Below are 24,607 nucleotides of genomic sequence, written 5' to 3'. Positions count from 1 at the left end.
AAATTTGTCAAATTTTATTAAAAGGGAGTAGTTATTGGGGGTGGTAAAAGAACTTTTTTTTTTTTTTTTTTTTTTTAAGAGTGTGTCTCATGTGAGACCGTCTCACGGATCTTAATCTGTGAGACGGGTCAATCTTACAGATATTTACAATAAAAAGTAATATTCTTAGCATAAAAAGTAATACTTTTTCATTGATTATCCAAATAAGAGATCGTCTCACAATTACGACCCGTGAGACCGTCTCAGACAAATAATTGCCTTTGGAAAATACAATTTACAAAAGATTAGATCTCTTGTGAGACGGTCTCACGAGTTTTTATTTGTGCGATGAGTCAAGAATACCAATATTCACGATAAAAAAATAGTACTCTTAGCATAAAAAGTAATATTTTTTATGGATAACCTAAATAAGAGATATATCTCACAAAATACAACTCGTGAAACTATCTCACATAAATTTTTGTCTTTACAAAATGCCGATTCGATTTTATTTTATTATTATGTTATTAATAAAAATTCAAATATATTAAATATTCCCTCTTTAAAATTTCAAATTTTAGTTACACACGATTCACGAAGGATAAACTTGTAATTTTTTCCACCCGGATTTCTTCAGCTTGCAGTGTTTAGATGCATGTATTTATCTCCGCTCCCCCCACGCATAATTTGGCCGACAGGATTCTTCCTTTAAGCCTCAGTAACTCGTTGTCACATTTTCTGAAAGTGTATTTCAATGGAAGAGGTTGGGCCGAATGACCCATTTCATGAAATCCGCCGGGAAGACGACGCGGGAGCTGCTTTTGTATTAGAATCCAAGGGTAATATCAGTTTTTTCCAATGCCCGCTGTACATTTCTCTGTGCAAATTGATTTAACGAATGGATAACGGGGTGTTGTTCGAAAATATGTGGGTCGATTAGGATTTGAATGATTGAAATTGTATGATATTAAACAGGGGAATGGGGGAAGTCGTGGTTTCATTTTTTTATGCCAGCGAAGTATAATATTATCGCTGCGTAGTATTATGAGTGAATTGTTGGTATTATTCGAGATGTTGTGACTCGATTTGAAACCAGGACCTGGGGATTGAATGATTAATTGTATGATGGTGAACAGGGGAATGGTGGCATGCGGGGTTTCATTTAACGACGGCGATAGTGGGTCCCACGATACTGACTCTGCCATATGCATTCCGGGGGCTCGGATGGGGGTTGGGATTCCTGTGCTTGACGGCCATGGGGGTGGTTACTTTCTATTCCTATTATCTCATGTCTTCGGTGCTTGATCACTGTGAGAAGGCGGGGCGCCGCCACATACGATTCCGGGAACTGGCTGCAGATGTATTAGGTTAGATTTCCATTTGCAATTTTGTGGTACCAGTACAAGAGTCGGCCTTGATCAAACTTCATTTTAGGAAAAAAAAAATGAACATTCAAATACGAGAAGATATTTGTTTAGAAATGTTTGATCAAACCCAACAAGAGTCAACAGCACGATCACCAGCTATTAAATTTATTCATTCAGTCCAAAAATATCCTAATTTCCTTACAAATTTTTTTTTGTATTCAGACATTTAGGCGGCAATTTTTAAAATCGATAGTTGGACGACAATTATAAGATTAAAACTGATTTTTTTTTTTTTCAATATAAAAAAAAAATCATATCATAATCATGGAAAGTTGTGGGTTTTTTTGTTGCAAGGTGTCAATGAAGAAAATTTATAGGTAGAAGATTTTAATTGCTGCTTGAAATTTTTGTGGAGGAAGGAAGATGCCAAAATATTATCATTTGCTACATATCAAAGCACTTTGTTTGACTTTCGAGATGACAAAATTCCAAAAATCTAGAATTATTTATTTGGATGTGGTAGAGATCGCCGACACACTTATTTTTTGTTTAGGAAAGAGCCATTTACCCTATCACGTTGTCCTGGGATTTGAGTAATGTAAAATCTTCTGTTGAATTATCAATGGATAAAGTAATTGGGAATATCTTAAGAAAATTCTATGAAGATAGAAAGAAGTATGCTGAATTGTTTGTTTTCTGGTGGTGAGAGAGATTGTACCTAGATCGCATCTTCACAACACAGTTCCTATACTGAATAAAGTAGGAGGCCCAATTTTCTATAATGTTTTTTTTTTCCACATGACAATCACATGTTTGTGCCTTGATTTCTTTTAGGATCTGGATGGATGTTCTATTTTGTGATTTTCATTCAGACAGCAATTAATACGGGCATCAGTATTGGATCTATCCTTCTTTCTGGGGAATGCCTTCAGGTATAGAAATGCAGGTGTCTATTTGCTTTATATGAGGCATATAACAGCAAATTCTTTATTATACTCCATAGCTTATAAAAACATATTTATGCTGGAACTGATACTGCAATTGTTTGCGCATACATGGGGAATTTAAGTTAAAAAATCATGCATATCTATTCTTTTTATAGCTTCATAATTTAAATTTTATATAAAATGTTATTTTCAGTTTTATTTTATTGATATTTACATATTTTATCTACTGCTGGGCAGTGCAGATCATGTATTCAAACCTCTCTCCTAATGGGCCGCTGAAATTATATCATTTTATAGCAATGGTTACAGTAGTTATGATACTCTTGTCTCAATTTCCAAGTTTTCATTCTCTGAGGCATATCAACCTGGGATCACTGCTTCTTAGCTTTGGCTATACTTTTCTCGTGGTGGGTGCTTGTATTAATGCAGGTGAACTCTTTTTATGCTTTGTTCTTTCTTGATTTCAAGAATGTAGCTTATTTTTTACGAGAAATGTTGCAAATGTAACTGCTAAGATTGAAACTTGGACCTAACTCAACCCCAATAGTTAGCTCAAGGAGGAGGATTGTCCAAGACTATATATACAACTCTCGGGTATTTTATTCAACTGATGTGGGACAACTAACACACCCCCTCACGCCCAGGAATGAACATATGGAGCGTGAAATTTAGAAATGACCCAATTATGGGTCGAACGAGTGACCCAACTATGGGTAGTCCAACACATAGCGGTAGAACCTGAGCTCTGATATCATGTTAAGATTGGATATTGGACCTAACTCAACCCCAAAAACTAGCGGGAGAAGATTGTCCAAGACCATATATACAACTCTCAGATATTTTATCCAACCGATGTGGGACAACTAACAATAACCAAGGATATAAGATTAAATAGCCATTGTTTTCTTGAATTGCTATATTGGATCTCAGTCTAATTTCTTGAAAACTCTGATCAATTCAAAGGATGGATTAGTTATTTGAAAAAGTTCTTGGACATGTGTCATGTTGACCCAGAGCTGCCACTCTGATTAAAACTGGAATGAATAGATGCATTAAAAATAGCTTTTCATGATAGAATTACATGTCGCGGCTAACTTTTAAATGAACATATCTGGATCATGCTTGTGATTTTACTGTTTCGGATATGATGCAGGCACCTCTAAGAATGCCCCTCCAAGGGACTATTCTTTAGAATCCTCAGAATTGTCGAGGGTTTTCAGTGCGTTCACTTCTATATCCATAATGGCCGCCATATTCGGAAACGGTATACTACCTGAGATACAGGTAACATTTATTTAGCTTTAGATTTGAATAACTTATGAATTTTCTTCTTGACTCTTGTTTGAAACAACCATACAAAGGCAAGTCCAATAGCATTTGGAGAGGATGAATGAGGCCCAGCAGAAAACGTAGCATCTTTAAAAAATACAACGCTCAAGTTCCATTAAATGATAATTACCATTTTTTGGAATATCACCTTTTAAACAAATACAGGCAACACTGGCTCCACCAGCCACAGGGAAGATGACGAAAGGCCTAATAATGTGTTATACTGTGATTTTCCTGACCTTCTACTCTGCCGCAGTTTCCGGATACTGGGTTTTTGGGAATAAATCTAACTCAAACATTCTCAAAAGCTTAATGCCGGATGAGGGACTTGCCTTGGCTCCGGTTTGGCTTTTAGGTCTCGCAATTATATTTGTTCTCCTTCAACTTCTTGCCATCGGCCTTGTAAGTTCACCAGTTATCTTCAATTCTATTTTCTTTATCAAAGTCTTTCATCATCAGAGAATTGAAAACCCCAAGCTATGTTATGATTTTAGCTTTTATGTTATGGCCCTACTCAGGTATATTCTCAAGTAGCTTATGAGATAATGGAAAGGAAATCAGCTGACGTGAACCAGGCAATATTCTCCAAAAGAAACTTGATCCCGAGGATAATTCTTCGCTCCCTCTATGTGATATTTTGTGGGTTTTTCGCAGCTATGCTACCTTTCTTTGGTGACATCAATGCTGTCGTAGGGGCCATCGGCTTCATCCCCCTCGATTTTGTCCTACCGATGCTTCTTTACAACATGACTTACAAACCCACAAAATCGTCCCCTGCATATTGGATCAACAACTCAATTATCATCATTTTCACATGTGTTGGCTTACTGGGCTCGTTTTCTTCTATAAGAAAGCTGGTCTTGGACGCCCAAGAGTTCGAACTTTTCAGCGATGACGTCGTTGATTGAGTAAAAATGGAGGTGATTGCTATCTTACTCTTAACACAGAAGATATGTGCTCTGTTTTACGCAGAAATTTGTTGTCAATGATGATAATAACCTTCTGTACGTGTCATTTTGTCGATGAAATAGCAAGCAACGTGGGGATAATGTGAGCCTTTTTGTCCCAACGTGGTTGCGGTCGATCTTCATGGTCTCGATGGCCGAAGTACATGATATGTTTATGCAAAGTTTGATCCAATCTATAGATTTGTAACAAAGTTAATAACGATCGTACAGACAAGAGTGGAATATTATTTGTATAATTATATACACTTACTTTAATCGGTGACTTAAATTTTATGAAAGATTTTCTACTAAAAAAAAACAACATTTATGAAAGACATGCACTTTTGAAGAATATATGTTGTTCTTTCATTTTTTGTAATTTTAAAATGATCGACTCTTTTTTATTAAACTTTGTGGGATATTTTTGGTACAATAGTATTTGGACGTATACGAGAAGCGGTGGCCATAACAGCGAGCAGACTTGGGGACTTTTTGGACGTATACGAGAAACGTGAAAATACACATATTTTTTATATATATTTATTATTGAATTAAATATTTGGATATCACCTCAAGAATATAGTGAAATAAATCCTCAAAATAAAGAATGTGAATAAGGCATTTGACAACTATTTCGGAAAAAAAAAATTAATAACACAAAAAATTCCAGGGACCACAAACATTATTCAGTCAATAATAGAGTGTTCTCCACAATCATTTGAAAAACATATTCGATTATTTGAAGGAGGTGTGGACCTACTGTTGGTTGTGTTCTGTTCAGGACAAATTTGTGAGGAGAAAAATGTCAAATCGTAAAAAAAACTAAGTATTACACTTGTATCATGCGACAATTTGGATGAACTTTGTCTGGTACAATATGAAGGGGAATATTGAGGGTAAGCAAATCTGTTTGTTAGGGTTTTAATTTCAGTTGGATTATGGAAAAAGGACAAAAGCTACGTATTCAAACAGCTGTTCATATTCAGCATACAGGCGAGTCTGTTATTCAAATTTCGTAAGCAAAAGATGCTTCCCATAAAAGAAAAGATGCTCCCACAATCTTTGCTATCCCGTCCAAATTTTCCGGAAATTTCGCCTTAGGTGGACATTTCTATTGCTCATTGAAGAAACAGTGAACTCCACATATACTAATATATATATATATATATCTGTAATTAAATACACTACTAAGATGAATTTTCATCAGCATTTTCAGTAAAATCTGTACATTACACCCGAAAGTCTTACCAACTAAGTTTACGTTGGTTACTGCCTAGCGTAACAAGAGAAGAGGATAGCTAGATACTATGTGGCTAATGGAGCCGACCTTTTAAGAATCCTACGAAATGGAACAAGGCTCTCTCTACTTAGCCTAACAGATAAACTATACACTGTTTTGTAAAGCTAATTATCCAGATGAGAACTTTTCTTCCATTTGGTAGTGGAATGTGAAAGTTAAAAAGAATTTCTCAAGAACAATATCTCATTTCCTTAAACTTTTCGTGTAAAATTCTATTTTATTAATTAAATCTTGATCCTACAAATGATTCAAAATTAGCTGACCAAAGTGCTCAACCAAATTCTATGGGCAGTGACGACTTTCTGAAACCTCAAGTTAGCTAGAAATATATTTATTTGAAATCATTTTAAAATTCCATCCATATCAGTTGACTTGTGGGACAACATATCTCAATTCGAAACTCAAACAAAAACTCGAACGTTACAAGCCTGTTCAAAGTCTTACTATAGATAGAGCAAACAAGTTCAAGATATATTGATTTTCAATTTAAATTATATTTTTGACTTGATTTACATTTGTAATCAACTATTGTTTAGAAATTTAGTACTGGTTGCGATATCAGTAGGTTTCTTCTTGTGAGATGGTCTCACAAATCTTTATCTATGAGAGGGGTCAACCCTACCGATATTCACCAAAAAAAATAATACTCTTAACATAAAAAAGTAATACTTTTTCATGGATGTCCCAAATAAGAGATCTGTCTCACAAAATACGACCTGTGAGACCGTTTCATCCAAGTTTTTGTCTTGCAATATTTTGCATTTTTAAAATATATAAAAACAAAGATCAGTATAGGGATCAAATTATTTTTTTCTTCGCCGTACCAAATTTGTCCCAAGTCAAGATATCATTTATCGGCACATTTTTTTTCCAATCGACCCTTTCGGTAATAGTCCGAATATGGTGTACCAAAATCAAAATAAATAATATATCTGACAATATATATAAATAAAAAGAAGCCACATGTTTGATCAAGTGGTGCATTAATTGGTCTCAAAATTATTTTTTCGGAAAATGAAGCAAACTGTCGACTTGTTTAGTTTGCTTAGAACCCTTTACTTGTGATAAATGCAAATTAATTTAATGAATATATTAATGTGACATTGATATATATTGAATATATTGATATGAAATCGAAAAATATTAACAAAATATCATTAATTATTAAAATGAGATGAAATTATTGATATATTTAATATCATATCAGTAATCATATCAGATTAATTCGAAATTAAAAATCAATGAAAAACTAAAATTCTATTGGACTTTTTAATAATTTATTGCCAAAAAATAGACAAGTGCTTCTTACTTTTATTACAAAACGTCTGGTCCAAATCTTACAATAAATATATTGATGCGATTTGAGTGGTCGGCCATATTAAACCATCAATGCAGGAATAATTTGCTTCATAATTAAAATAATGTAAAATTTCTAATTACTTGATCAATATTACTTCTTTAATGAGCCCTTGCGCTGCACGTCACACCTGCAGTGCATATCCATCTTATCGGTTAAATTAATTTTACATAAAAAAAATATTTTTTTTATGATTAACATAAAAATTTATTTTATAAAATTTGGTTTGTGAGATTTTCTTACAAAAATTTACAAGAAAATCAATTAGTGGTTTGATACGCGAGAATATCGTTCGACTATTTATTTGTATGTTGTTAACACCATTCATCATCTTTCTTCACATTTTGTATGACCGATGCAATAATATTTGCTGAATTTGATTCTAACACACACGCACACATATATGTTTTTAAGTAACATTTTGTAGATTTAATGAATAAGAAATAACAAATTAAAATGCAATATAAATATATAAAAATATAAAAATAATAATACCTCCACCTTGTACTATATCAGCATCTCATTAGACATTAATGCAAATTTTACCCGGTGAAGCTTACCGACAGAAACTCAACAAATAGCGATTCAAAATTCAATTTGATAAAACTTAAAAGCTTCGTTTGAAGCTTGTTTAATGAAATCTATTAAGATAAATTAATCAAATTTAAATTTTATAATATTTCCGTTAGTTAGTCCGTGATTAAGTTTTGTTAGCAGAGTCATGAATCCGTTCTTGGTAAAAAAACTTGTGTGAGACGGTCTCATGAGTCGTATTTGTGAAGATCTCTTATTTGAGTCATCTATGAAAAAATATTATTTTTTATGCTAAGATTATTACTTTTTATTGTGAATATCGATTGAGTTGACCTGTCTCACAGATTAAGATTCGTGAGGCTGTCGCACAAGAGATATACTATTCGTTCTAGATGAAAAATAATAATCTTGATATTTAACTTAAAAATTTTATATTTTATTTATGAAAAATATTAATAAATTTATTTATTAGTATGAAAATATAAATTTAATATGAATATTATATATTTTAAAATATACAATTTAATTTTAATAAATTTTTAAAGTTGATAAAAACTTGTATAAGCATCCGAGCAATGAACAGGGAGAGCTGAATTTTTGCAGTCTCGTAGCCTAGTTATTTTCACACTCCACCCACCATTATTAAACTTCACCCGTCTAGCACAAGCTTCAATTCCATCTTCCCCAACTGATCGAAATCTTCTCGATCCTTGAAAAAAAAAAGATGGACAAAATAACGAAAACAAAGCAAGATCAACCGGCGTCGAAGCATTTGGTGTGGGACTGTGGCAGCTCTCTCTACGATTCGTTCGAGTTGAGATCATTAGAACAGCAGCTCAGTTCCGCCATAGCTTCCAGAAGTCTCTCCATGCCCCACTTAACCGACGGCCACCGACTCCCTCCTCCTCCTCCACCTCCTCCACCGCCGACAAAAAAGAGACCCACATCTAAAATCATGTGCTCCGTCCATAAGCTTATGCGGTCAGTTTTCAAACCCAATCTCAGCAGCAAGATCAATAACAGCGAAAACGACCCATTTTCCCCAGGATTCGGTCCTCAAGAAGGGTTCTATGTGATATACGACAAGTTTGGCGCACTTTCCACGATCCCAGAAGTTCCCGAACGTGAAGGATTCTCGCCGGAAATCAAATCTCTGGTCAGAAGAAGTAAGTCCCATAGATTGAGTAGCGCTGTTACTGTTACTAAATCTGTGGGCATCTATTGTATGTGATTGGTTACAGATAAGTTTGATCCATCCCCAGTCCACATGCACATCTTCTCCCAAAATACTGTTGAAATCTCTTCTCGATGTATATTTGGATTAGCTATGCATACATGTAACGACTTGTATAAAAATTACAGTTCAATTTACTACGCGTGTTCAACTTACATTAATTTTGGTCACCTTCTTTTTATTTTGATTTTACGATTAGAAACTACGGCAATTCGCTTTGAATGAATCTATCTAAAATTTCGTTGAGGAGGTTATCAGAGGCAACGAAAACTTAGAATTAGAAACATCCATATATTCACAGACTTCAAAATTTAAGTAATCTCTTAGTTCGTGTTGCGTGCATACAAAATTGCTTAGAATTATTGGTTGTTGTGAATTTTAATTTTGGCATATCATATATGGTCCTATTCAAAATTTGTATTTTTGACCGAAAATTGTTGGGAGTAAACGGGATTCAAGATTTGGTTAGCAAGAAAAGGTTGTAATTACAAATGCAATGGAATTTTGGATCTTTGTCATCAATAGGGACACATCTTATGCATTTGGTGGTTTCATTAATTGCTCGCTTATTGTAAGTTAGCCCAACTTGTGCGTAGAGCCAGTCGATCCACACTCGGACACAGCAAAAGGAGTGTGTATCATACCGACGGCAGTATTCTCTTTAAATTTGTCCACATACGATACACTATATATATATATATATATATATATATATATATATATATATATATATATATATATATATATATATAATATTTATGGATAAATAACATAATAAATCGAAACGCTAGCATATTTACAAATTATCGATAGTTTAATAAATAATAAATTGCATATGATATTATTGATCAAGATTCAAGGGAAATTTTATATAGTCTCCAGCAGCATGATTATACCTGTGGGTGATAATGGAAATCTTCGGGTTATAATAAATATATATATAATATTATAATAAAAATAAAAGTTAAGTTAATGAATTCACAATAGACGTACAGAAACAACATAGAGGAGAGAGGAAAAAAACATAGAGGAGAGAGAAAGACAAGTGGATATAGTTTGCCATTTTCTTTCTGATTTTAAATTTCGACAAAAATTTGTGTGAGACGGTCTCACATATCGTATTTGTGAGACAGATCTATTATTTGAGTCATCTATGAAAAAGTATTATATTTTCTACTAGGAATATTATTTTTTATTGTGAATATCGATAGAGTTGACCTGTCTCACTGATTAAGATATGTGAGACGGTCTCACATGAGACCCACTCTTAGATTTATCGATTTTTCTAATCAATGAAATCGACCAACAAAACGAATTCAGTTTTGAGATCATTAACACGAGATCTTCAATTGAAGATATAAATTTAATATTTATGGTGATATTTAAAATTAGTCACTTTTTTGAATAACTCTTATAGATTGTTAATCATAATGAAATTGAATATGGTTGGAAATGGTATGATTTTAACGTGTAACACAATATTGTTGTTGAGTTATTTCGAATTATTCTCTATTTATTATAACAAAAAAAATTAATTGTTTGATTGGAATTGTGACATTGTATGTTGGTTGTTATTAAATAAATTTACATATTCAGAGTTTACGAAATACATGATATCTTTTGCTACGAAACACATGTTTTGATATAACTTATTATTTGAAATTAATTATTTTGGGTGTATTTGATGCTGATATCATGAATTAAATACACCGGAATATTAATTGTTGAACGTGAAAATTTATAATCGAATTTTATATTTTGTTGAATTAATTGTTGTTGAGCTATTTGGTGTTATATGTTGATAATGTTATGATTGTGTTGATACGATGACAATGATGTAATTATTATTGTTGAATTATTTAGATACACTACAAGTCTCGGGATCAAAAAAATGGTCAGATTTTAAACATACTCGATCATTAAGTACATGTTGACGTACATACATATATTGTTATTGTTTAGTATTGATGAATATTATTATGTTGAACGATGATAAATCAGCGGGAGTAAACGATTTAATATTATCTGTGTTGTTGTGGTAGTAAGGAAGCAACGTATCGTTTTTTGTCGCGGTAGTAGAGGAACATCATATTGTTGATGTTGTCTGTCACGCTAACAGAGGAGCGACGTTGGTGGATATTGTGATTATGATATTAGCCGTTGTCCAGAAACGACAAAATGTAGTATTCATGTAATGATTTTAGTTATATTTTAATTTATTAATATAAGTGTTATATGTTACAATGATGTGTGTTGTGTAGCTCATCATTCGGGAGCTATTTCTGTTGGATATGTTACAAGACTACCGTCGAGACAAGATAGATACTAGAATACATAGAATATTATTATGAAATACTCTGAATTGGCTTAATGGTATTGAATAAAATCATAAAACTCTCGAATACATCGAATATCTTACTCTTAATTTATTTCAGGGACGGAACATTTTCAGATAGAGTTAACCTTCTTCTTCAAAATCTCCATCGACTTGGACACTCCACGACGCCAGAGGTGAGGAACCTTATTTCATTATATAAAATGGTCTCTCTAAGTTCAAGTCGTTCACAAGTTATTTTTTTTATGGCAACCAAAAATATATTTTTTTACTATATTCCAAATAATCGGCCAGGATTACTTTGTACGTGTATGAAAAAAACAGAGAAAATTGTGGCACCAATTCACTGAACAAACCGTGATTGAAACAGAAAAGTTCAAGGGCAACTTGTGTATCAGTACCCATTTTTTATAAACTTTGGTTTTGGTACCCAAATTCCTAAAATACCCTTCCTATCCCTTTTTAAATAATTGAGTTTTCTTTTTAAAATAACGGCCCATCATGCTTCCGTAAAATAAATTAAATCTTATACCTCTTTGACCGGAGTGCCACCGGGTTATATCCACCGTATTTTACAGACTGCTCCTCACAGTCTAACCACGCGATCGCAACCTATGGTTACTGACATAGATTCCTTCAGCAGCACTTGGCACAACCTTAATTCGTTTCCTACCTTAAGGTGTACAGTATAAGATGAAATTTTGAAAATAATACATGAGAGGGGCTAGAGCAAAAGATCTCTTTTATTCAAACACAAACATTTATATATTACATAGTAACCTCCTGTAGAGGAGGAGAAACTTGTTTTAGCTACTTATCGTAGCTGAATTCTTCACACACATAAAACTTGAAAGAAAATATTACAACCTTGTATGAAAGAAATGGAGAAAATATTTGATGATCTTCACTTCCTTCTTCCTGCCTTATTTATAGAAGGCTTTTTCGGATTTGAAACTCGGATTTCAAATCTTCATTAGCCTTTACAGCTTGCTTGGGGACCATGTAGTGGTTGAAGGGTCCCTGTCTAGATTATTAATCTGGACATCAACTTCTCATCCTCTTTTATCTCTTTCAGGTACCATTGACGATGAGTTTCCAGGATATCGGCAGTAATTTCGTCTTTTTTATACTCTTTAAAATGATTTACTAACCATTTAAGAGCTTCTGCCTCTTTCCTCTTGTATGTTAACCTTCTTTTCAAAACTTTCAAATATACTCGATACATTTTTAAGTTTTGATTCTCGTATGTTAGCTGGTTTTCATTCTGTCCTTATTTATGGATGAATTTTTCGGGACCAGTTAAATTTTCATTGGATTCCTTTTAGATTGGTATCCAATGCTTGCTGAGTCATCCACCATTTGTTATTGGTGGTCCATTTGTCTTTTACCACTAATTAGTGGTTGTCTTGGTTCTATCACTCACATGATAGTGGTCCTGCTTTTTGTAATGGAGGGTCACATGTCCCTTTTAAGTTTGTCGAGGAATCTTTGGTTTTTTGTATCCTCGAGGAAAATGTGCATGTGGTCCTTCTTTATTTGTCCTTGCTTCGGTAAAATGTTTCCGATCAGATCTCGGTTTGAAACCTTTACCGAACTCTGGTTCTTTCTGAATTTGGCATTCAGGACAGATGTTCTCCGACCATCTTCCTATGTGTGCCATATTGCAGAACTTTCGGCGAGTCTCTTTGCTTGCCGGTAGCTTGCTGTTCCACAAAAGATTTCTTTTCTTCTCAAATAGATCTTCTGCAAAACTTGTTGTTTTTCCTGTCATGGTATTTAACAGGAATGATCCGTTCACTGAATGATTGTAGAATTTGAACGGAAACTTAACTTTGTCCATCTCAGTGAGACAGACCCAAATACCCCAAGCTCTTCTGGTAGAAATATCATCTTCGTTAATCGAAGACACCAGGGGTGTTTCTTCTGCCGGAGGGTCCTTGATGAATTTCTGGACGTTTAAATCTGGCCTCCTTAGCTTGATGAAATGAAAGGCTTCATGTGTGCCTTTCCCTGCTGGTTCTGGTGCTGCACTGAAAAAATACAACTCCAGAATATCTCCTCTGGACAAATAATCATTATTCGCCCAAGTTTCGTGAACAGCTTCCTGGATCCATTTTGGTAAACATGAAATCTCCGGAAAGCTGGGTGACGTAGTATAAACTGAGGCAAGAGCCCCAAATTCATACCAAGCTTTAACCTCCTTGGGATATGAATTAGGTTTCATCCATACCCTTGGATATTTTCCTGAAACATCAACCCTATTTGTAGCTGGGTTAATGCTCATACGTGTTTTTAATTTCTCCCATTTCTGCTGATAATCCTGAATTGGAGAAATTACACCTTCATTAGTACCAACCTTAGCTTTGCCTTTGTCAATACGAGGCCTAAGGTTGATCTCTCCCTCTTCAGTCCCCGAGGTGAAGGGTTGACTTGAGGACTCAAGATAAGGATCAGGAGTCTCAATTTTTGTTTCAGCCGACTCATCTCGTGATGATCCCGACTTAACACTTGTGCAAGGGGTATTTGAATCCCCTGCTACAGGTATAGAGCCCTGTACTCGAAAACTCTCCATTTGAGAAACCAGTGGTCTCTCAATGCCCTGGAGGATAGGCCTTTGCATTACAGACCATAACTGAGTATATGCCTGTAAACATCCTGTAATTCGATCAGAGACAATTCTCTTATCAGCTTGTTGTAGCCTTCCCGCAACTTCTGCGTTAACAGCTAACTTGTTGAACTCGGTTTGAAGCATTTCAAGGTGTTCCCTTAAATGCCTCTGCATCTTGATAATAGCATCAATGTCAATGCTGTCCATCTCTTGTTAAAAAATCTGCAAGAATATTTTCATGAGATTTTATTATCATAATATCAAAAATATAATTTTGACACAAAGCTTGCCATCGTAATAATCTAGCCTTCTCAGGTTTAGACTCAATTTTATTCCTTAAAAAGGCTTTAACTTGAGTGTTATCAACTTTCAAAGTGAATTTCTTTGCAAGTAAAAATAACGGCCATTTTTCAAAAGCCCTCTTTACTGCATAAAATTCTTTTTCGTTGATATGCCATCTTATGGCTTCTGCATCTGAGAATAACCCACTACAATATCTGCATGGTTGTTCTCCATCTGGTGTGAGCTTTGTTAATACTGCAGCCCACCAATGATCACTGGCATCGGTATACAATACCAGATCATCCTCGTCTTGAGGAATAGCCATCTTTGGAAGGTTTTTGCAAACCTTCTTTAAATGGATAAGTCCTTTTGTGTGTTCGTCTGTCCATATAAATCTAGCATCTTTTTTCAACAATGGACTGAACACTTTCCTGTGTTTTGCTAGGTTTTTTATAAACATCCCAGCAAAATTAACAACTCCTAAGAAACTTTGAAGTTGCTTCTTGTCTTTGAGACTTTCTGGAAAATTCTGCACTTTTTCGACTATGTGTTCTTGCAGAATTATTCCTGACTCATCGATTTCAATTCCGAGGAATTCAATCTTTCTTGTAGCAATGACTGCTTTCTTTTCAGATAAAACCAGTCCTTCTTTCTTGCAAACTTTAGAGAAAATCTCCAAATGTTTAACATGTTCATTCATATCTTTGGATGCTATTAAAACATCGTCGATGTAAACAAACATAAACTTGAAATAATCTTTGAAAAGATTATCCATCTTTCTTTGAAATATTTGGGGTGAGTTAGCCAATCTCATTGGTAATACTTCCCAAATATAATGTCCTTGAGGTGTGGAGAAAGCTGTGAATTTCTTGCTTTCTTCCTGCATCCGTATTTGATAGAATCCAGACTTGCAATCAAATTTAGAGAATATCTTGGCATTGCGAATGCAACTAATCAAGTGTTCTCTACTAGGTATAAAATACCCATCAAACTCCAGAATCTTATTAATTTCTTGATAATTAATAACCAATCTGGGTTTTCCTCGTTTAATCTCACCATGATTTCTTACCAGAAAACCTGGACTGCTATATGGTGACATACCTGCTTTGATTAATCCAAGGTCCAAATGTTCCTTGATTATAATCTGCATATCCCTCTGATCAATGATGTTCATTGGGATGGGTTTACAACGGACAAATTCATACTCTTTGCCTTCCTTAATCTTAAGGCAAGCTCTGAGTTGATTTCTGTCCCACCATGCCAAGGGATCTTCATTGTAATTTTCTTTGATCCTTTTCTTGACATCTTCCAGTGATACCTTAGATTCAAACTCTACTTCATTTGTATGTAGAGTTATCTTAAGGCATTCTATATCTTCTGGTTGGAGTTCCTTATCTGCTCTTAACTGGAGCATTGTTTCTCCAAACCGTCTTGAATCCTTCATTTTTGGGTTCAGAAGTTTTCCTGAATCACCACGCTTGCTGCGAAACTGGATTGGCAATTTTCTGTAAAATGCCTCCCTAAGTCTCTGGACTATGATTTTGTGAGCACATGGTGTTGTGAACACTAATCTTCTAGTCTCATTTTCTTGTGTATAGGACTTGAACATTTGTAGGAAATTATTTCCTAACAATATGTCAGCTCCTGTATCATGAAAATAAATTGGTGGTGTCTTTACCTTGTACCAAGGTGTTTGTCCAGCACCGCCAATCATGATTTCAGTCATCTTAATTCCTTTACATAAGATTAAGATTCTTCTGGAAAAATCTCTTCCAGCAATCTTGGGTAACTCTTCTTCCAAATTATTTGGAAAACTCCTCGTTTTGCTGTACATATTCCAGCACCTGAATCAATATATGCAGCAAAGTATTCTGCCTTATATTGTTCATACAACATTCCTACTGGAATGTATATGGAGAATGGACTTGTGGTCATTGGATTTTCCACATTTTATCATCTGCCATAAACTCCATTCCATACTCTAGACGTTTCCAAGGTTTATGTTCCTCGAGAAACTCTAGTCCAAGAATCAGTCGATCTGATTCTTTTCCTGAAGTTCCTTGAATATGAACCTCCAATTCTCCGATATTAATCAGTCCTTGGTAAGTTCCTATCATCGGTTGTTCCAAATAGTATATTGAATTACAAGGAAATTGATTCCTTTGCTTTGTAATGTCAAATACTATTTCTACTTCCTTCCACCCTTCTGGGCATCTAAGTTTTCCTATTGTAGAAAATCTTTTCAGCTCCTGTTGGGTTTCTATGACAGGCCTTTTATCCCATCTGTAACTTGTAATTCTATCTCCTTGAAAAGATAGTCTTCTTGATTCCAATCTAAGACTTTGATTCCTCTGTAGAATCGGTTTGTCTTGGATCTGGATATCTGTTTCCTGTATTAAAGGAAACTCAACTCTTTCTGGATAAATTGCCTGAGCAACCTTTCCGAATATTTCAGGGATTTCAATAAACTCGTTTCTAATAAACAATTCAGAATGATGTGTATTAGATAGAGCATATGAAATTTGATAGGTAATAGAATATGGCCTATTGCCTTCTTTCATCAACCTTTTTTCCTTGAAGTTCTGATGTAGTGTCAAGGCTCGGCTGAAATCTCGATCTGCCAGGTTGTAGGCTATCCTTGGATAGATTACCCCTACAATTTTTCCTGCACAGAGGTTTCCTGAGATTGTTCCCAGTACTGAATCTTGTAGATTCCCCATTCTTTTATCGCAAATAGCAATATCGATAGGTGAATCTATTCCTTCTTTGAAAGTAGCCTTTATCATAATTTGGATTGCTCCGATATGAATCCAGGACATAGTCCTTGCTACTTCTATCTTGAGTTTTTGTAATTCCTCCTTAATTTCTTCGGAAGGAATTAACTGCATCTCCATTCTATTTCCTGTAAGTTCCATCGGGATTGCCATTTCCCTTCTAGAAACTTTATAGATTAGGTGATGCTTTCTGTTTCTTAGGCCAAGACTTCCTAAGAACTTTTCTACCTGTCCTGCAGAGAAACCTTGGTATCTCTGTAGACTTGGATTTTCTCTCATGATTCTTTGAACCATGTTATGAGATATTGTTGTCTGGCTAAAAAACCCAGACAGATCTTCATGTGTTTCGTGTCGAAACACCTCGTCTTCAGTCAGATTCCGATTCTGTTCCATCAGATTCTTCCTGACTTAAGACTTCTTCTTCTTCATATATACTCTCATCTGAGGCAATGTCCTCAAATCGGTATACTTGAATGAGATCTTGGTAATAAACCGCATCTTCTATATCCGGAGTAGGATCGAAGCGTTTAATGCCTCTTTTCTCATTTTCTGGGCAGTTGGTCGAGATATGACCTCTTGCTCCACATGTCCAGCAATTACAATCCTTGAAACTTTCATTGGCTCGCGTATGAGCTCTTCTGAAAGTTTTCTTTGTAGGTGTTCTTCCTGTGCTTCGAGATGAACTCGATGCCTGGGACGATATCCTACTTCTTGATGGTCCACTTCTCTGTCCAGATTTATAAGATCTGGCTTTCTGTCTGGACCAAACAGATCTTGGTTTCCAAGAACTTCTTCCACTTCGTGCATAGGGATGAGTCCTAAAACTTCTCCTTTTATGCTTCTGTGGTTTACTTCCAATAATAGTTGGAAGATCATTTTCCTTACAACACAAAGGAGTTCTTTTGTTGATACCCCTTAGGCGTTTGTAATTCTTTTGTAACGCTGCCATATGACACCATTCTGCCAATTTTCCTTTAAGGAAAGAGGCTCTTCTTGCCAATGTATCTGGATTACCAGGTACGTATTCCCTTATGAGCATTTCTCTCCAAGGACTTGGCATTTTTGCGAAGAAAAGCTGCATAGCTATATCTTCTTCGACTCCTGAATTCCATCTATATTTGGTGAATAACATAATGTATTCATCTACCAAACATATATCATGTAATTCAAGACTATACAGAGCTTGAGTATATTTTTTCTTCTTCTCCGTATCTTGACTATTGAAATAGTCTACCCCTATAAAGTGTGCTTTGAATAGGGTAGCCATCTTTCCAGCGATCTCACTAAGAGATTCCCCAACTAGGACTGACTCTTTCATGTCTGCTGAAGTCATGTCCCAAGCAATTTTTACTGATCCCATAAGACTCATTTCCAAAAGTTTAATGAATCCTTCTTTGTTGAGATCAAGTGTTCCTGCTGCAATCCTCATAGCAGATGTCCAATCGTCTATGAGATCTTCTCTGTTTTTGAAGTCCAATACATCAAGGTTAAGCATAACCCCGTAAGGATGTATAGGATCTAAAACAGTTTTTCCATAGGGTGTTTGGTACAAAGGAATTTGAGCTCTCCTTGCCCTTGTTCCCGCTGGGTGTGATCCTCCACCAGTATGGAAATCAGTCTGAGATTTTCTCATATTTACATTATGAGATCCCATACTTTCCCTTGGTGGTTCCTGAGAAGATGACCAGGTTATTGCAGGTAATGTTTCACCTACTGCTGTATTCATCTTTAGATCTACTACTTTGAGATTTGCGAAAGACTCCGCAAGTTCTTGTAGATCCTCCAAACCAATCCTTTCTAGAGTTGTCATCAGATCAATTTCTTTTCTGAGACAGACTTGATTAGATTGATCATCTTTTCTTCTTCAGTTAAAGGTTTTGACACCACTCTGGACTTCCCTTGTTGATGTAACAAAGGTTCGGTACCAAAGGATGGTGGTAACCAACCTCCTGAAGATCTTCTACTAGAACTTGGTTGTTGTTCTAGTTTCTGTATTCTTGTTTGAATATCCTTTAAGATCTCAAGAATTTCTTCTTGTTTCTCTAGGACCTTTTCAACCCTTTGAGGTACATAATATAGCACATTGCCATAATTTTGTACCGTTTTCTGTATTTCTCTAAGATCCAGAGAGAGCTTAGAGGAGTCTGGTACTATTTCCAGAAATTTATTATTCTGAATCATAAATTCTTACCTGAGGGTGCTGTTGCTTCCCTTCGTAGATCTTCTGTCTATACAGATCCGTTGTTCTCTGAAGAATTTCTTCTGAGTAGATTTTGAAGTATGTTTTTACGGTTCTTTAGACCTTGTAAACGCATACCTTTCGTTCCGAGTTCAGTGAAGCATGTACTTCGCTGTAATTCTTGTTCTAATTGAATTATTTCCAGGGAAATAAGTTCAATTTCGAACTGGATGGTAGTTCCTGGCATATTTAACAGATCATTGAAGATCTGGTCTTTTCGGCCTGTAAGAGTCTACCTTTTGTGTATGCAAGGTTTTGCAAACACTGCTGTCTTTCATCAGGAGATAAATTCCCTGATTCAATGAGTTGTTTCAGATGCTTTATAGAACATCTGAATAGCTCTATTCGGAAACTAATGTTTCTGGAATAGAGATTGAAATGATTTCGGGGATACCTAAATCCTTTCATTTCTTGATAGATGACATATACCGTCATATGTCTGATGTTTCCATCAGATCTATACCATAACTTGGTGGTCACCATTGGAACATACCTTTGTTCTCCTGTTTCTGATATCTAACAATAGTTAGATATACTTGTGTATTTTCCAAAATATTGGAATAGTTCTTGTAAATTATTCTTCTCGAACTAAAGTTCGGATTCATAATTTTTTCGAAATTCTCCTTCTCATACATTTAGTTACTAGTAATAATAAAATTTTTGTGTTTGAAATAAATTAACCATGCTCTGATACCATTTTCGAAAGCGCGGGGATCAATTAAACTTAAATAGGGCAAAAGGGCAAATTTGGCAATTTAGAAGAAAATTTCTCTTTCTATGTACTAAAACCCAATTCCATTTTTAAAATGTACTGAATCTCAATTAACCCAAAGTTCAAACCGCAACGAATATAATGATGTGATGGCGATTTGAATGGAACAACTTCACCGATTAGAATAATTAGATTTTATCCTTTATGATATGGTTGTACATTACTCATTTTCCATTTAACTTAAAACAACCAAGGATCTCAGTTTATCAAAAAAAAAAAAAAAAAAACCAAGGATCTCAGAACAATTGGTATCGTACAACAACTCAGGTGAGACGATTTTATAAGTAAATTTGTGAGGTCTCATGTGAGACCATCTCACGGATCTTAATCTGTGAGACGGGTCAACCCTACCGATATTCAAAATAAAAAGTAATACTATTAGCATAAAAAGTAATACTTTTTTTGTGGAAGACCCAAATAAGAGATTCGTATCACAGACACGACCCGTGAGATCGTCTCACAGATACGACCCGTGAGATCGACTCACACAAGTTTTTGTCATTTGTGAGACGAATATTATATTTTAGTCACCAATGAAAAACATTATTTTTATGTCAAAAATTTATTTTTTAATTGTAATATAGGTAGGGTTGACTCATCTAATGAATAAAGACTCTTAAGACCGTCTCCAAAGAGACATGCTATTGTCATTACTTTGTATTATATTATTGTTTGATCTAATTTTACTTTTTATAATTTGAACTATATTTAGTTATTTGAAAGAAATTTATAACTTCATTTAATAATTTTATATCATTTTTTGAAAGGATTTTAATATCAACTTAAATTTTGGTTCTATTGTATGAATAACTTTTTATGAATAACTTTTTATTGTTTTTTTACTTGTGAGTGATTCTCTCTATATTAAAAAAACTGCAGAACCACAACAGCAAAAAATATGTATTCCAATCCAAAACGTACATGACAAGTTGTTTTGAATTTTTATGACCATGTCTTTTCGCAATCTAGATTATATTATGAGTAATTTATGACCATGTCTTTTCACAATCTAGATTATATTATGAGTTGGACCATGTGTTTTTTGATCATGGGCCTGTATTTGGTTTTTTTAACGGGCCTAATTTTATGACTGACGCAAGAATCCAATCTTACAATCACGACGTTAAATAAGAAGGATGGGCCTTGCCTCTTATTGATTCATGGGCCTATTTAGCCCGATGCAACTAATGGGCCCATTACGCAATTGGACCCTCAAAAAATCTCGAAGCAGCAAATCTGTGTTGGTGCTTCATCATTCTTGGAAAAAAATGGAAGGATATATTCGAGTTCAGTCTCTGTTGAAGTCTCCCATGTTAACTGGTTCTTCGATCCTGTATAAGGGTAAAGGTTGGCAAGTGAAGCCTTGGAGCTACAGCAGAGACACACTTTTTTCTCCCAAAATATTTGAATTCAACTGCTGCGGTGAAGCTGAAATGGGAAGAAAGATAGTTTTACAGAAATGGAATACATATAATTTGTCATGGGGTTTTTGTTTCCTGTGGATCCATGGGCACCCAGAATTAATTCTCAGAGCATAGCTTCACAGCTTTTTGCCTTCTCTTTGTTTCCATACCTGTTTTTCTTGTATTTTATCACCAAATCGAAGACTTTCTTGCTTGCTTTTGTTGGTGCCACAAGTAAGCTATTTGCTTGTTTTCATTTGAATTATGAATTAGTGCTCGGTTTGAAATTGCTGTTGATAGATAATGCTGAACCTTCTAATATTTTTTTTCTCTCTTTCTGATGAATGCTGTAATATCTGTAAGCTCTTCTCCTGCCCTGTCCCGTCCTGTCCTGTCCTGTTCATAAGGTAAAATACTCCAGCTTGAGCATTATTTCATTAATTATCAAGAGAATCTGTACATGTGATGACTGGCATCATAAAGAGTATATATCACATGATTGTGCCAGAAGGGTTCTTGTTCTCTTTGGGAATTCCAATTTGTATCTATGGGTTTAATCTCCATGTTTTTGCACTTTTACATGAAGCTGGGAATTGTAAATTTTATACATTGTCTTGGATTTTGTCCTCAAGATTGTATTTTCATTGGTTCATTTTACCTTTCACAATAATTTTACTTGGATGACTAGATCATCTTACCTGAGCGACAAGATTGCGTAATTTTGTTTGTTAAGAAATTATAATTTGCAACACTAATCCTCCTTTTTTCTGTGATTGAATTTTCTTGAGTTTAACTTAAAGTTTGTGGGTTATTTCCGTCTACATGATCTGCCCTTAAACTCAATTTAGTAACTCAGACGTTTGTTCTGGTTTGAGCTTGAATATCACTCCACGATGGGATGACAGAGTTGAAAAGCTCTACTCATAAAACTTATACAAATATCGGGCTACCATCTTTACACATCGATTAATTTCTGCAAGATCTATCTATATCTGTTTTTTTTTATCAGAAACTAATATCTATATCTGATTTTAAACCGCAAGGATCAATCATCGGGTTGCAAAACCACACTTTCCTCTTATTGTCCATGTTCAAAGTCTGAATATGTGAAAAATTCTGGCATGTTGAATCCGAAATTTGGATTTAGCTTTGTGGGATCAATTAAGAACTCCATGCCTCCAATTGGAGAATTTGTTGTGGACGCATGGGCTGAGATTATATCTGCGGCATCAGCCTCTGAATGCTGAGCATTAGGAGTCCTCGCATAGGTTGATGCCGTGAAATAATTGGATTCTGATGTGGCTGGAGATATTAACTGCGGAGAAATTGTGCCCTCCTGGTGCTGGTTTTCATCAAGAAGAGCAGGGATCGGGAAATAGTGATTTTCTTCATCATGGAATGCTAATGTTGATTGAAAGGAGAAGTAGGCAGGCATTTCAACATTAACCAAGTCCTCGGTGCTGACGCTGAGGGAATTTGTAAAGTTTGGAAGGGCTTGACTCTGTTGGCCTTGAAATCTATGACCATAGTTAAGTTCCAGTTCCTGTTTTTCAGGAGTTGCTGGCGGTGGAACTGTATTAGTGGAGGACAGGTTACAAGTATGCCTTCCTTTGTATGTGAGATCAAATACGGTCAGGTCGTCATCAGATCTCTGCACTTGCTTTGTTGCCCAGCAATTTCGAACATGGCGGTATGTACATCGGTAATAGCTCCTGCAAACGTGGACAAACTCGTGTTATTTTCGTTGTGGTCTAGTGTCTATATCCAAGACTAGTCCTTGTACACGTGAGAGAGACACAAAAACAGTACAGGGACTGTGGCGCGTTATTTTTGTGAAATTTTTTTATTCTTCAGACTCCGTATTTTCCACCTCATTTTGTCTGCATTTTTGTTTGTGTTATTGTCTTTAAAATATTATTGCTTTCCATGTCGGAAAAGAGTGTCTACCTTGGATATTTAGCTCCCAAAATGTATTTTTGCCCGTATTTTCTCCAACTAAACCCATCACCAGTAGGCCCTTCGAGTCCATTTTCAGAATCGATTTTCACTTGTTCTGTCCATGTGTGCTGCATCTTTCTGTTAAACCAATCAAGAAACAGAGTTAGCACAAAAAACACCTTGCAAAAGATTCCCGGATCAATCATAGAAAATGTTATCCATCGTCGTGAAAATTTACCGTTTCTTTGAAGCATTAATATCATCCTGATTATCCTTTATATTCTTGTTCAAATCTTCACTTCTTAGACTTCCATGTACAGATACCGAACTCTCTGGCGTACTCAATGTTGCTGCTCCATTTGATCCACCCCACTTGAGGATCAATAAAGCCTTATCATATGAAGATAATATCTTCTGCAGTATCAAGTCCTGAGCTTCCGGAGGGGACGTCGACCACAAATGAATCCGAAGCTGCTTGGTTTTCTCCAGCCCCTGTGTTAGTTCGTTGATAAGTGCATTATATTGCCAGGTCGCAGCACTCTCCATTTCAAATGCTATCTGGCTTCAGAGCAATACTAGATACATACAAGTATAGACTTCTTTAATATTGGATTTGATTCAGAAACTTGACTCAACTTTATTGTGGTGCAAACTTGTGTGTGTGAGAATATATAAGGAGGGGAGGAAAAGAAAAACTGAACGATGAATTAAGAAGAGTGGGGGCGTTTGAATTTAAAGAAACCAGAGTTGAAATTTTGACTAAGAAACCGAGTGGATCACAGTGTGGTCTTAATCGTGTTTGTTAGTGTGTAATTCCATGAGCTGACCATTTCAAACCTTCTACAAGGTGTCCTCTCCCTCGTCCATGGACAAACGTTTCACTCTTTTCGAGCCCACGATATCGAGTTGACATAAAAAAATCTAAATTGGGATATCCATGTATTTTCTTTAGCCCAAACTTCTGACTTTTTTTTTTGTTTTTGTATTTTAATTTTCATGTGAACTATTGTTCAAATTCAATAATAATATTTTTAACGATTAAATTTCATGGTGCAAAATACTCTTCACCAACTTTGATATATTGTATTTGAGAAAACATTCGATTTCGACGAAAAATAATCGATATTTTTAAACATGAATATTTGATTTTAAAAATAATTAACCGAATTATGAATTGATCGGATTCGATCCGGTAGTTGTGTTGTATTTAACTATTGGACATGACCCATTTTACACTTCATTTTGAGTGACCAATCTAAACT

The 24,607-nt window shown here is 35.1% G+C and overlaps 3 protein-coding genes across 3 annotated transcripts; 2 read left to right on the top strand and 1 right to left on the bottom strand.

Moving 5' to 3' along the window:
- Positions 1–583: 583 nt before the first annotated feature.
- Positions 584–4,858, top strand: LOC140834543 (probable GABA transporter 2). The gene is made up of 7 exons (XM_073199500.1): positions 584–818; positions 1,116–1,346; positions 2,181–2,278; positions 2,536–2,722; positions 3,447–3,577; positions 3,788–4,024; positions 4,141–4,858. The coding sequence occupies exons 1-7, from the start codon at positions 734–736 to the stop codon at positions 4,528–4,530; spliced, it is 1,359 nt and encodes a 452-aa protein (XP_073055601.1). The 5' UTR covers positions 584–733; the 3' UTR covers positions 4,531–4,858.
- A 3,626-nt stretch (positions 4,859–8,484) lies between these two features.
- Positions 8,485–8,991, top strand: LOC140835498 (uncharacterized). The gene has a single exon (XM_073200990.1). The coding sequence runs from the start codon at positions 8,485–8,487 to the stop codon at positions 8,989–8,991; it is 507 nt and encodes a 168-aa protein (XP_073057091.1).
- A 12,948-nt stretch (positions 8,992–21,939) lies between these two features.
- Positions 21,940–24,313, bottom strand: LOC140834542 (probable WRKY transcription factor 53). Its single transcript, XM_073199499.1, has 3 exons — positions 23,584–24,313; positions 23,355–23,483; positions 21,940–23,119 (listed from the first exon to the last, which is right to left on the bottom strand). Exons 1-3 carry the CDS (start codon positions 23,889–23,891, stop codon positions 22,486–22,488), a joined length of 1,071 nt encoding a protein of 356 aa, XP_073055600.1. The 5' UTR covers positions 23,892–24,313; the 3' UTR covers positions 21,940–22,485.
- Positions 24,314–24,607: the final 294 nt, after the last annotated feature.

Source organism: Primulina eburnea, chromosome 6 (assembly GCF_022965805.1).
Source record: "Primulina eburnea isolate SZY01 chromosome 6, ASM2296580v1, whole genome shotgun sequence".
Classification (NCBI taxonomy): domain Eukaryota; kingdom Viridiplantae; phylum Streptophyta; class Magnoliopsida; order Lamiales; family Gesneriaceae; genus Primulina; species Primulina eburnea.
The sequence above is the reverse complement of the archived record's forward strand: the minus strand, read 5'-3'. Positions and strand labels throughout refer to the sequence as shown.

What these genes read in the sequence shown, in the direction of transcription:
- LOC140834543 (XM_073199500.1), top strand. Translation starts at nt 734, where the DNA reads ATGGAAGAGGTTGGGCCGAATGACCCATTTCATGAAATCCGCCGGGAA. An exon ending in TTTTGTATTAGAATCCAAGG is followed by an intron (nt 819 to 1,115) that starts GTAATATCAGTT and finishes GATGGTGAACAG; the next exon opens with GGGAATGGTGGCATGCGGGG. An exon ending in AACTTCTTGCCATCGGCCTT is followed by an intron (nt 4,025 to 4,140) that starts GTAAGTTCACCA and finishes GGCCCTACTCAG; the next exon opens with GTATATTCTCAAGTAGCTTA.
- LOC140835498 (XM_073200990.1), top strand. Translation starts at nt 8,485, where the DNA reads ATGGACAAAATAACGAAAACAAAGCAAGATCAACCGGCGTCGAAGCAT.
- LOC140834542 (XM_073199499.1), bottom strand. Translation starts at nt 23,891, where the DNA reads ATGGAGAGTGCTGCGACCTGGCAATATAATGCACTTATCAACGAACTA. An exon ending in ATTAATGCTTCAAAGAAACG is followed by an intron (nt 23,484 to 23,583) that starts GTAAATTTTCAC and finishes TTGGTTTAACAG; the next exon opens with AAAGATGCAGCACACATGGA. An exon ending in TTGGGAGCTAAATATCCAAG is followed by an intron (nt 23,120 to 23,354) that starts GTAGACACTCTT and finishes CCACGTTTGCAG; the next exon opens with GAGCTATTACCGATGTACAT.